Raw genomic sequence first — 13908 nt, forward strand, 5'->3', positions numbered from 1 at the left:
ACTGCTTCCCTCAACACTTGTTTGGGACTTCAGATGTGGGGGAGGACAGTTCATCGTCGCCCGACGCGGCCGCTGTGGACATGAGTCATAGAGATTAGGGCATCTGACGACTGAGATCAATGATAATTACAATTTACGGTTTTGAAATCCTCGCAGGAATATGGATCTTAGCATATGCTTCTGCTCTCATCCCAGTGAATTTCACGATTAAGTAAAATCTGACTGAATGAAGCAGCTGACGTCCAACATCACATCCTGATGCAGTGCTTGTTTCAGGCTTTTTTAAAAAACTGATATTTTTACTGATTGCAGCCATTCAAGTGTCTAGTGCCAGGGGTTCTTTACTAATTATCACCTCAGGTTTTTCTAAGTTCTCCCAATTATCTTTTTTTAAATTAGTCTACTCCCTCCCAACAGTCCCCTTATAAAACCACATTTAAATTTACTAGATCCAGAGTTTTATTTGGATCAGCACCAAATTGCACACACACATTTTTTTCCCATCAAGATCCATCAATTATTATTGAAAAGTGTTGCCTGTGCTTTCCTGACCCACTCCGCATGCTTCCACCAGCTTTCATAGAAATCCGCTGGAGCATTTTTTTTCTTTATATAAATACAAGGAAGAACTTAACCTCATTAACAGAGGTAAGATAAGATTGGATAAGATAAAACTACTGATCCAAAAACTGGGAAAAATCAGTTGTTACAGCAACAGTCAGCTCAGAATGAGGTGAACAAGAGAATCAAAAATATAAAAAGGCAATCAAATAACAATTTAAAATGTGATAAAAAAAAGCTGAGTATGTACATTATATACACTTTTCAATGAATTGGTTTATATAGAAATGTAAAAAAGTAAGTGCAATGGCACAGGAAGATTTCAGTAGCAAGTAGAACATTGTTTGTACATAAATATAAGGACATTGAAATCTTCTCTTATCCTTACTATCCAAGGAAATTGGCTCTGCCACATAAACCACAATTTATAAACCTGATTTTGTACAGGTATATAAATATAACTTGTTGATAACTTATCAGCTGCTGGTATGTAGATTACATTGGACTTATTAACCTATAGATAGAGCAAGGCTAGCTGCTAAGGTAACCGTCTCATTTCTTCCTGGCTCTGACATAAGTGTTACCAATCTTGTGTTCTTAAAAGTGAAAGTTGGAATGTATTCCTCTTTCGCTTTACGGAAAAAGTCTATAAACTATAAGCTGCCAAAGGGCAAGAAAATAAAAAAAATTCTATAATAATAATAAAAAAATGTATATGACATGTTTTATAGAAAAGGATGATCCTAACAGTTTTAGGCTGTTTGTGTCAGTCGCTGCTAATGACGTGTTGTTAGGAGTTGGTTGGGGTGGGGTGTCAGTGTTGCAAGAGGGAATAGGCACCAATCTAGCACACATAAGCATAAGTGTTGTTTCAGATGCTATATTTGAGCGTGAGGCTGTTGCTTATCTCACCGGGGTGTGATAGTGGCGAGGTGAGGGAGCTGGTTGAATTCCTGGTGGATCCAGCCTGTGAACCTCCAGGTCTCGTCTCAGGAGCAGCCTGGGAGTTACAGAGAGAGAGCCGGGCCTCCAGGGGGGGGAGGAGGAGTTGCAGAAATAGAAGGACCTCGGTGTGACTTCTTGTTTACCTTGTTGTCATCATTTTTGACTCGGCTCATTAACCCGTGCACTTGGGTGGAGCAGCACTCCATGTCCCTCTCTCTGTAGCTCTCTCATGCAAAAACACACAATTAATAACGATAACTACGGGTAAAATTAAGCACATTGAACTGGAGCTAATGAACATGTGAATGAGACGGTGATCTGGGCGACGATCACACCTCAAAAGCAGGGAACAGATTTCTGCTGATGCCAGTTCACAGATCCACCCGGTTGCACTTTCCTCCAATCTGATCCGGGAATATATTCATACTCTGTTCGCCTCAAGTCGGCTCGCTGTTAAAATTGTTTTTTTCATTTTCTATTATTGAGAGAGCATCGGTTGAAGTGAGGAGACAACCGTCTGCCCTCCGCCTCCGAGGGATGGGAGAGGAGGCTCCATGTTCATCCCAGCTCCCCCCCCCCTCCTCGTGTCCCTCCCCCATTATCCCCATTACCCATGCAGCCTGCATCCTCGCTAAATTGTTTTGCATGACCTTTGCTACAGTAGCTCTAATTATTACCATCACACAGGCCCTGTAAGGCACACGGCTAATTATGTGGGATTTATCTGAAGGGACATTGGTGCCATTCTTCATAGACATGTCTTGGCGACCATCAGCGCGGGTGATCTAAACCCAGAATAAGGGCAATTTGAGTAATACAGTTAGAGTAATTAGAGTCACAATAATTACACGCATAGTTGTTATAACAATGAGCAGCAGGCTGTTAGTAATGGGGATCCAAATGAACTTGCTGCATGTATGCAATGCCCAATGTAATTGAGAGGAACAGCATTGTCAAAAAAGAGCAAGGGTGAGAAGTGCCGTGCAATATGCATAATGACGTTATTACAGAGGCAGATTGTTGCTGTTTCCCTTCCCATTGCTCTGAATTGATGTTTGACAGTGGTAGTTGAAAGATATATTTTCAAAGGCATTGTGGGATTACCCGTTAATGTAGGTACCAGGACCTCTAGTCATTGCATCTCATAAAGAGTTGTTACTAGAGGAAGCAATATTTTTTCAAAGCGCCGACATGAATGAAGAGGGGCAGTTGGAGCTGTCTTTTGGCTGGCGGGCAACTCATGTAATGAGCCTAAGAGGTTTCCAATTATTCCACTTGCGATCAAAAAGGAGACGGAGATTACTTCTCTTGCCTCTTTTTTCTTTGACATTTTACACAGTAACATCTTTTGATAGGAGCTGAGGGAGAGAGGAGAGGAGGAGGAAAAAAGACTGCGAGCAGCTGATAGTCTTGAACAGGCTCCAGCAGAACAGTCGTCTCTGTCTAGCAGAGACAAAGCAGTGCTTTTGCTGCTCGCACATTTTTTTTCCTTTATTTTTTGGGGATATGTGTATATAATAAAACAACTTTTCCCGGAGCACGGTACATTAGCTTTCTTTCCTATGTCACCTGCACACAACAGAACGGAGGCTTTATATGACCACAGGCCTCGGCCGACTCGATGTCTGATTGCAGCCATATTTTTTCCACAGAGCTATTGTAAATTGTGAGCAGGCATGTACTCACTCACTGCAGTTGTTTTCCTACTCCGCTTAATAGTGTAAGTCATGTTCCACAGAATACAAAGGGTTGTATTTGATTGTGTACAGCTTTTTCTTCTCCTTTTCATTTATTAAATTCCCAGATTACAACTAAAAGCACATTAGATGCCCGGGGGTAACTAAAAGGATTTCTCCACCATAGGATATCAAACTACATCAGCTCAGGAAAAATAAATGCTGAAAAAACAAAAAGAGAAATAATATTATGTACCACTGCGCTGAGACAAAGAGAACTCCTCCAATCTGCATCAGTGCAGATAAACATCCAGCCCTAAGATATGTTCTTGTAGATAAGAGCTTAGTGGGCAACACACATCTACACAAACAATCACAGACACAACAAGTGCACATAGCAGAGCTCCGATAAGCACAGAAAATTGCGTTGTGTGTTGTTTATGGTGGCAGAACAAAAGGATTGAAGGTCTTCACTTCAGGAAATCAAGCTGTGGAAAGGTGGATGCAGGGAGTAAGCTGTGTTTCAGTCGGATAGATTGGACTTCATAATATAGACTTAATTAGGGGCAAACAAGCTCTGTGCTGGAGGGTGTGTGTACGTGTGTGTACGTGTGTGTGTGTGTGTACCTGAGGTCTGAGAGTACAGCGCCGTGCCTTCCCCTGTGGATCCACTGCGGGGGGGGGGGGGGGGGGGGGAGGAGGACGCAGAGTTCCTCCGTCTGTTGCTGTTTTCCATGACCCTGTATATCCCCCCGCGGTGAAAAACGATGTTTGCCCCCAAAGATGGCCCTAATACAAATTAAATTAAATGAAGGCAGTGTGGCTAATCCCTGTGTGTTTCAGCCGCTGAAGCCCCCCCCCCCCCCCACCCCACCCCACCCCTTACGAAAGAGTGGGTCAAGCCCGCTGCATCTGGCCTCCTCTCCACTGGCTCCGCTCCCAAGCTGCTAGACTCCCAGTGCCGGATGGAGACGACAGCCGGCCCCTCTCCGACTTTCTGCCCTACTGCCACTGTACGTGTGTGTGTGTGTGTACGTGTGTGTGTGTGCATGAACACGTGGGCTACACTGTAAATTTTAGTCGCTATTCGCTTTCTGACTCATACACAGTCTTTAGTCCCTATGGCTTGTTTGTAGCTGGTTAATATATTTCATACGTATTCCTTGTCCTTGCTGAGGAGTAGATTTAAAAAAATATACAGTAAAAGCGACGCATATTTTCACATCTCAGAGACACTGTATGTGTTTTTGTGTGTGTGTGTGTGCATGAACACGTGGGCTTCACTGTAAATTTCAGTCGCTATTCGCTTTCTGACTCATACACAGTCTTTAGTCCCTATAGCTTGTTTGTAGCTGGTAAATATATTTCATACGTATTCCTTGTCTTTGCTGTGGAGTAGATTTAAAAAATATACATTAAAAAGCGACGCATATTTTCACATCTCAGAGACACTGTACGTGTGTGTGTGTTTGTGTGTTTGCATAACACTTGGGCTACACTTTACATTTCACTCGTTATTCGTTTTCTCACTCACACAGTCTTTAGTCCCTATAGCTTGTTTGTAGCTGGTTAATATATTTCATACGTATTCCTTGTCTTTGCTGAGGATTGGATTTAAAAAATATACAGTAAAAGCAACGCATATTTTCACATCTCAGAGACACTGTACGTGTGTGTGTGTGTGTGTGTGTGTGTGTGTGTGTGTTTGTGTGTGTGTGATGCATGAACACGTGGGCTTCACTGTAAATTTCAGTCGTTATTCGTTTTCTCACTCATACAGTCTTTAGTCCCTATGGCTTGTTTGTAGCTGGTTAATACATTTCATACGTATTCCTTGTCTTTGCTGAGGATTGGATTTAAAAAATAAACAGTAAAAGCGACGCATATTTTCACATCTCAGAGACACTGGGCTAAAGAGCAGAGTAACGGGAAACAAACATTCGCGTCGGAGGTTGTTTTGCTCTGCCCATGCCCCGATGGCAGCCTGTCACACTCCTGTTAACAAGCTGGATTTACAGATGCGCTGGTGATGTGCAAACAGCTAATACGCAGCTGTCAATCCCCGCGCTGACAGCTGCCTGGAAAGACCAAATTGAAACGCTGGTAAACAGGATCAAAAACGGTAACCCCATAGCCCCGGTCACTGATAGGAGTAGCGGCCGTGTGACGTGATAGTATACAAGATCTTGTCTGCCCATCTGTTTAATAAAAGGCCCGTTCCCCTGATACGCAACCTGGCACCGAGCCCGATCGCTCACCCCTGCTCGGAGCTCGGGCTCTGTTTTGCCAGACAAAGTGTATCAACTTTGTTTTAGCAGCTGGTTGACACAGATATTGTGTTAAGGTGGATGTGGGTGAGACGGGCAGGTGGGTTTTTGATGAGCTGGAGTCGAAGAACATTTGTACGTGTGTGTGTGTTTGTGTGGCAAGGGTATGCACATTTGTGTGTGTGTGTGTGTGTTGCGGATCCGAGCACCTGCACACATGCCCTTTGAAAAGCTCCATCACCCCTCCATCCAGCCAACACACCGAGTAAACATGGTTTGTTTGAGCGAGTGGCCTGGGGTAGTTGGATTAATGAGCGCTGATGAAGTTCCACTCGTATCTGGGTGCTGCCTCCCTATTTGCTGGAGTGGCTGTGATGTGGTAGTGTGTCTGGAGGCGGTGACTCATTCCCTTTACCCAGTGTCAGATTAAGGCATGTCAATAAACAGACCCACTCAATCCATCTCCGAGTGACTGCATCCGCTCACAGAGCCTCCCAGTCTGTAATGAACTGCTGCAAATCTCCATCCGGCTAAAATGTCTGGAAAGATGCCTTGTCACAGTCTGTGAGAGAGAAAAAAGCACGAGGGAGGGAGAAAGTGAGGGAGACAGAGAGACTACCGCTGCACAGACGTGACTGGCAGCCACCTTTAAGCCGCTGAGAGAAAATGTGCCGAGCCGTGCTCCACCATGTTGTGGCGTGCAAGCAAATCAGCTCTCCTCCTCCCAGACTCGCACGTCCAAGTCGCCGGGTTCATCAGAAACAGTTTTTTTTTTAAGTTAACTGATTTCAAAAAGTAATGCTGTTTATTCAGCCGCTGCTCTCATGCAAGCGTTTAAGGGGGAAATGTGTTTACATAATCTGCAGTGTTTCTGAATGTTTATTTTTAAGGCCCAGCCCAGGGGAGGTGGGAAGAAACCTTTGGGAATTCCGTGTGTGCTAATTTAGCGTGCCCCTCTTCCCTCTCTACATGGGCTAATATAGGGCACGAGCAAAGAGGGGGAAATGCTATCTAGTAATTCTCTTATAAAAATTAAATGGCTGCTCAAACATTGTTTGTTTGTAATGCTTATTCCCAGAGGCCCCTGGAAACCACCAAATCTTTCCGGATTAGATTTTAACCCACGATGTTTTCTTGTCTGTCAAAAGAAAACAAGAAGAGTCCCATCTACCTCTCTCATGTGGCGTCACACACACGGATAACGGATTTTTGGATGATAGGCGTTTGAAAACTTTTCGGTCTGACATCCAAATTAAAGAAAATCCCTCAAGACTCGTCCAGAGGGGAAGTTCCTGCTACTCGGTTTGATTGGGCTCCACAGGCTTTAAGAAAACTAAGCCGATTTCTTTAAGGAAACAGCGAACGTAGTGAAGTCTCTTTCCTCCCTCCCTCCCCCCCTTTTTATTATGTAAAACCACGAATCCTAATCTCACCGAGGTTCTCAGGTTCTCTTTTTGACTCGCACAGATAGAATCAGTCTGAAAACACACACAGGCCTGGACGCTGAACAGGTGTTAAACGAAACCCTACCCAGCCCTAATGGGCCGGGTGACGCTGGAGACCTTATTCATCCCGAGTGGACACTATAACTCCGTCTAAAAGGATTAAAAGCACCAGCCGTGTCTCTAAAGACAAAGACAAAACAAAAACACCAGGCCAGGAAGCCCCACAACCAGCGACAGTTTGAGACATGTTGGGCCTGAGCAGTGATTCCCTGGTTAGACAACAGCTCTGACTTAAGCCTCTTTAGCATCAGCCGACTCCGCTGGAATGCAGGCGTCTGCAGAGGGGGTCTATTATTTAAAATCTTTTCATCATGCTGAAAGGGAGGGAAATAGCTTTGACGTTGAGTAGCTCATGAATAATGAATGTTGTTTCTATCAATGTATGTATAATTAATCACATATCTACTAACTGGACTTCTGTGGAGCCTGTCGGCCTGAGTGACATGGAGACATGTCTGGACGATTGTCTCTGTTTTCAGAATAAAAGACAGCTGCATGATCTGCAGTTTCCTACGCGGGGGGTGATGCAGGTGGAGCGATCTATGGCTGTAGTGCGTTGTCTGTTTTCCTCGGCTCCTCTGTGAACAGGGGGTGATTGTTTTGGGTCAAGTGGACGAGTATTTGTTCGATTTCACACAGGAAGGCAAGAAAAAGGAGGAGGAAATGCCAGCAGGAAGTGGCGGTGTGTTTACGTATCGGCTTCATTGTCTTTCAGAGAAGCTGTTACTTAATTTGTTGAAACAATACTCAACACAAGGACGCTAGTGACCTCATAATAGCTCTTAATTCACCCGGTTTATTTTTCTTGTCCGGCCACAGAGACTACAGCAACGCAGGAGCCGCAGCGGCGCGTGGAAGCTTTTAAAAGCCTTCTCTCCACAGAATCACTCACTTTCATAACATGATTGATTTCCAGATGGGCTACCGGGTTTGGGTGGAATTGATGGGTGATGAAGTGAAATGATGCAGAGAATGTGGCAGGTTATTTGTCACACATGTACCCCTCTGTCACAATTGATTGTGTATAATTTGAGTTTGCCGGGGAGCCAGTTGATATTAAATGGTAACAAGTCTGTGTATTCATCACGGCGGGCCCCCTTTAGCAGGCAGAAATAGAAAATGTAATCTCATCCACAACCATGGCTGTGCCTCAGGCACTCTTTCACCCTTTTTACCACTGATCCTCCCTTAGGGGCCGTGCCCTCTCTAAAGGAAGAGGGAAATCTATAATCTAGCAGATGGCAGAGGATCTATGGGAAATTCGATAATCGGGAAGAAGCTGGTGATGATGGTCGCTGAGGTAGAGGGCAGAGAAGTGGAGGTGGAGGAGGGTTATGGCAGCTCAGGGGCCGAAGAGTAGTTTTATTCCTCCTCACACGGTGAACAGAATATAAACCCACTCCGAGGGTGAGCTTTGGTGGTCTATGTCTTCGTCATGGGAGTCATACAGACTGAATGTGAGCTGCTGGGTGTCGACCCAGAGGCGGTGGCGGTGGTCGGGCGCCAGCACAGCCTGCACAGCCGAGCAAGTCAGGGATTGTTGGAGCAGTGCCTTTGTAGGGAAGCAGAAAGAGAGAGAGTCTGTGTGTGCAAGAATGTAAATGTGCAAGAGGCTCAGAGTGAAGCATTTCTTTTCATAGACACAGAGGATAGGATGAGAAAGCCGCCGCTTCACACACACACACACACACACACACACACACACACACACACACACACACACACACACACACACACACACACACACACACACACACACACACACACACACACTCACACACTCATACACTCCTCTGCATCCTCACTGCAAAATCACATGGAAGTTGGGGAGTACGTGGATGTATTAACAGCCATTTTCATCCTTCGTCTGTTTAAAAAAACCCAGAAACATCTCTATTCTTTTCACAACCATATCTTCCCTTTTCATTTTTTAATTGTGTTGATTTGTCCTGTAAACCCTCTGGATCTCTTTCCTCCAACCCCCCCTCCTCCCTTTTAACAATGGGATATCAATAACAAGGCACAATATGTGTAACATTTCCTTCCGGGACCGAGGGGAGTCCATGAGGAAGCTGCTTAACAAATAAATCGAGGCACAACCTCCGACTGCACAAACACAGAACCAGGCAGCAAAATTCGATCCGACAGTTTTAATTGATTCGGTCTCGTCTGTTGTTCTGTACGGTCAAACTCTGCATTTCCACTGTGGCAGTAAGAGCATTTTGTGTCCACAACAACCACGGATGGATGTTTTCTGTCAGTTAAATTGATGACTTTAAAGAGCTGCATCCATGACAGACATGAAACACTCGCTGGTGTAATCGAGTTTTCATGATGATTCTAGATGCAGTCTTGTGCATCCCGCCCCCCCCCCCCACCCCCTGCATGAGCACATCTTATTTCTGAGCAATTTCGCTCATATTCAGTAAATAGAGTTTATGTAACGCATTTATGTTCAAGCGTCATTTTAGTTTTTTTATGTCAGTTTAAAATAACATCTTCTGAGGAAGAACAGATCGACTTTTGCATCCCTTTCTCTAAATTGCATGTTAATAGTGCACGTGAATGCAACTGTCCATATTTCCCTGACTTGCATCCTTTTTTTAAAATGTACTGTGCATTGTCAGCCACGATGATGCATACAGTAGGGCAGCTGTATGACGTTTTTTTTTCTCTCTCTCTCTCTTTCTCTCCTATCTGTGTGACATCTGCTGAACTTGTCGGGTGTTTACTGGTGTAACAACTGGTGTCTCCACTCCCCCACCCCCCACTCCTCTTCTCTCCGCCGCTCCCCATGCCCCCACACAATGAATACACTTGCATCCAGACTACAGAACCAATTGTCACGCTGGGAGGAAGGCAAATCAAATCTTACGGCAGCAACTAGGCGAGGAGATTGCTTTTCCTCTCAGTGGCAGAGAGGCGAGCCCGTCGTCCCCGTGCCTCGGGTTTTACTGAAGAGAAAGAAGCGCAGGGTGAAAAAGGGGAAAGCTACTGGGCTTCAGCAGCTTGACCGCACGTCTCCCGAAGGTCAAGTCTCACCCATTTCCTCCCATCTTCGCCCTCTCTCTCTCGCCACTCTCTTTCCACTTCCCTCCCCACTCATCTCGACACTACCTATCAGTCACCAGGCGGCACCAGGGACTGCATTCCTCCCTCCAGTCCCCCAGATGAAACGGAACAATAATTATGGGGATAGAGTTGCTCTGGCCGCCAAACTGGGGCCACTCAGATCACAACAACACATTGTCCAACCTGATTAAGTAGCCATTTGTGGCATCTTCGCTGTAGTTAAGCAGTCCTCATCATCTTGCACTGAAACTTGACCTCCCGCAAGATATATTGACATGTCCTCCAATTTGAGGTCAATCAGAAATGTGGGGGGAAGACATTACATTTCTTTACAGGAAGCCTGCATGGGCTAATGCATCCCATTCCTCAACAGAACAGGCACTGTTGACTGAATAATCGGTGCCTCAGGTTATGCCCCGAAGTGTTGGAGTATTTGTTTTATCCCACTGACAATTCCGGAATCTACCAAATGTGGTTATCTCCACTGAGTCCTTGGATCAATGAAAAGCTGCTGTGTTGAATATGAGCTGGAGGGGAAGAGACGGGTCTGCAAAAACACTGAATGGTGGAATATTATCTCCTTTGGATGAACCGGCTACACACTTAAGAGGGCTCCATGTAAAACTCCTGAGAGAGAATTGCATTTTGGAAAGTACAGTTCCATTTCGGGACTGGAACAGCTTGAGAGCAGGGTCATACTTCTGTCCTTTTTCTGCCCGTGCTCACAAAGAATCTGCCATCCAAACCAATTACAGGCGGCAGCCAGAGTGACATTCACAAGAAATGTTCTATCTTGTCTTTTAAATGAAGTTTTTCCCTTGTTACTCATGCCTTGCATTTTCAATAGGCTCTCACCGGATGCGCAGCCACTGTAGAAGATGAGGCAGTTAAATTCATGTTCTCTGGAACCAAAGTGGAGCACAGGTGGAACATATAGTATTTGCACATAAAGTACATGATGCACTATTCATGCAAACAGACTTATAGATAGATGGCAGGTGGGCGGGCAGACAAATGGATAGATACAAAATTGAGTCTTTTGATAAAATCACAGACTTCTTTCTGAAATAAGGAATATAAAATACGACTGAAACAATGTATGTTCTATATTAATATCTAAATAATAAATTCCATATTTTTAATTCATGATTAAACTGAGTTTCAGTGGGTTGCCACTGCCTTTACCTTTGATATTTAATGGAGTCAAGCTGAACAGGAACAAAAGGAGTCAGGGGTAATACAAGAGAACAAACATGTGCTCCAAATTAAGGGCTAATAATAAAATGTTAATTAAATCCTTTTTTATAAATTATCTTCACTGTAGTAATGAGTGAAAGTTTAATTAGGGGTAAATGATAAAAAAGGAGATGGAATGATGCTCACCTTCGGCACAAAGACATTGCATCACAATTCAGCAAAACCCCAATCAGAGGCCTGGCCTTGCATTGTTGCATATCATTACTTAATCGTCCTGCAAAAATATAATTAAGAGCAAATGAGGTGAGATGGAGAACAGCAGCTTCTGTACTTGTGCACTTTGCAGAATATTGAAAGCTAAATGCACCTCTGACAAGGACGGCGTCAGCATCAGTCAGATAATAATGCTGCACAGCACATATGTTGTCTTAGGAGCCAAGAGGTAATAGCATCAATACCTAGAATCCAGACAAACAAGGACATGCATTTAGTAGCATTAACAAGCTTTTACATTTTTCATAGACTGCAAACAGGTCAGGGGCGCTATTTGCCAAAGGTAAACACCAGACACTGGCAGCTGTAATCTGCCAGGATGATTTTTATTTATTTATGTATTTATTTCAGCAGCGATCTAAGACGACTGGGACTAATGTTTGACATTTCTCCTGCAGCTGCATCCAGGCTGTTTTAGACTCTTTGGCTTTGTGGCTATGCTGAAAAAGTTCAACATATTCAACCCAGTTAAAGTCCAATAAGGAAAGTGAGCGCAGAGTCGCACCGTGAGTTCTGATCCAGCTCTGTTTGTACGACGCTGCTGTGCAGGACCACTGCTCCCTTGAATATGGAGCCCACTTGATAATCAGCCACTGCTCTCTTTTGTGCCTACATTAACCTTTCTGATCTCGGGGGTTTGACTTTTCCCACATTGTTTGGATATCTGTACTGTAGACTTCCCTCGGAGAGTAAACCAGCGACTCGCGGCCGTTATCAGGATTCACTATCTGCACCGTGGAATTTAAAGTGAAGGCTCTGCTTTCTTTCTCCCCCCGAAAACACCTGCATCTTATCCAACTTTGTGGAAAGGGTCGTATCCTGTCTTTCCACAGGAGTGGGCGAGTCCTCTGAGAGGCTCTGATACCCTTTGGCCTCCTGACATCTTACCTGGTGCGAGTTGATGCTTGGCAGATGCAGGAGCGGCGACCTGCTCTGTGTACACTGCCTCCTCTGTCCGCGTGCTGTTGCCCATCAGGCACCCCCCCCCCCGCCGCTAAATAAATGTTTAAAAAAAAAACGAATGTAGGATGCCTTTGAACTGTGTTCTCTAATGTGGGTCAGAGATCTATCGTATGCATATTCCGGAAAAAAGCCTTTTCATCTGCAAATTGCGGAGTTAAGATTCCCCCGGTACACTCTTAATTTCATCTACTTCTCTCGCAGTTATTTATTTCATATTTCTACATTAATGTCTTCTCAAACATGGTCAAAGTGAAGAGTTCAGAGAAGGGAAGAAAAAGGGAAACTTTTCTTCTCCCCCCTCTGTCTGCACGAGAGTCTGTCCTCCCTAATGACGACATTTTTAAAGATGGTGGGCTGAGGTGGGGTGGGAGGGTGGGTTGGGTTGTGGGGGGGGGCAAGGGGTGTAGAGCGGTGGCGGCTGAGGAGGAGAAGAGAGGCTGCGCTCACTGCAGCACTCTCCACAGCTCTTAGCTCCCAGTCAGCCTCTCTGTGTGTGTGTGTGTGTGTGCTTTGAGAAGAGAGAATAGGAAACAGCCGTATAAAAATCCGAGGCTGCTCACCGGGGCCTTTGTGTAAAATAACATTTCTACTGAAAGCCAATTACTGGTAACATTATTTTGGTTGCTTCCATTATTAAAAGTACCTCTCTCTCTCTCTCTCTCTCTCTCGCTGTTGCACCCCATCATCCCTCAACCACAACCCTCCCACCCCCATGCCACCCATTTACCCTTCCCTCCCCCCCCGCATCGCTCTCTTACAGACGGAGAATTATTCCATCGACGCCAGTTACGTGAACAGCAGAGCCCACCTCATTAAAAGGTATGTCTTGATTAGGAATTGTTACCAGCACCTCGTTACCATTGTTATCTGTAATTGCTTTATCTAATGAGTGCACAGCTACGGCTGCAGCTAAATGTCTTCCCGCATGTTTTTTCATTCAGTGTAATTGCAATGGGGGAGGATAAGATTTTGGGGATAAATATTAATCTGCACAATACGTTTAGGAGACACTTGTTGAAAAGAGCCACAAACTCCTACTTTCAGATTATGAGATTACACAGAGCGCTGGAATCTGCGAGCAGCGTTTTTACAGAATAACCTTATTACTCTCCTCATTGGCAACACATGTGGCTCGTGCACTTAATGATTCACTTCCATTCAAGGCAGTTCTCCACTGTTTGCCAAGACATTAGGTCCTTTCTCTTCGTTGGGTGAGTAGTGAAGAATAAACATTTCCATTGTGCATTGTTATTCAGTCCACCTGAACAAAGATATTAGATAGGTTTGCAGGAATGCAGGATTGGGGGGTCGGGATAGGGGGTCACACAATAATACCCTGCAGCCGCGGAGGGGTTTTGTCACCAGGCTGTCTTCAAAAACTACAATTTCTCCCATTTTACCCGCAGCCGCGGAACATTCCTGGCTTCCTTTTGTTTGAGGCCGTCCCTT

At 44.8% G+C, this 13908-nt stretch overlaps 1 protein-coding gene across 2 annotated transcripts in view; it reads left to right on the forward strand.

Annotated features, from left to right (window-relative positions):
- pcdh19 (protocadherin 19) overlaps positions 1–13908 on the forward strand; it is a 52138-nt gene that overhangs the window by 15659 nt on the left and 22571 nt on the right. For both annotated transcript variants that reach the window (XM_061080004.1, XM_061080003.1), the window contains exon 3: positions 13220–13278. In XM_061080004.1, coding sequence (XP_060935987.1) covers positions 13220–13278 — 59 coding nt within the window. The remainder of the gene's footprint in view (positions 1–13219; positions 13279–13908) is intronic.

Source organism: Limanda limanda, chromosome 10, assembly GCF_963576545.1.
Source record: "Limanda limanda chromosome 10, fLimLim1.1, whole genome shotgun sequence".
Classification (NCBI taxonomy): domain Eukaryota; kingdom Metazoa; phylum Chordata; class Actinopteri; order Pleuronectiformes; family Pleuronectidae; genus Limanda; species Limanda limanda.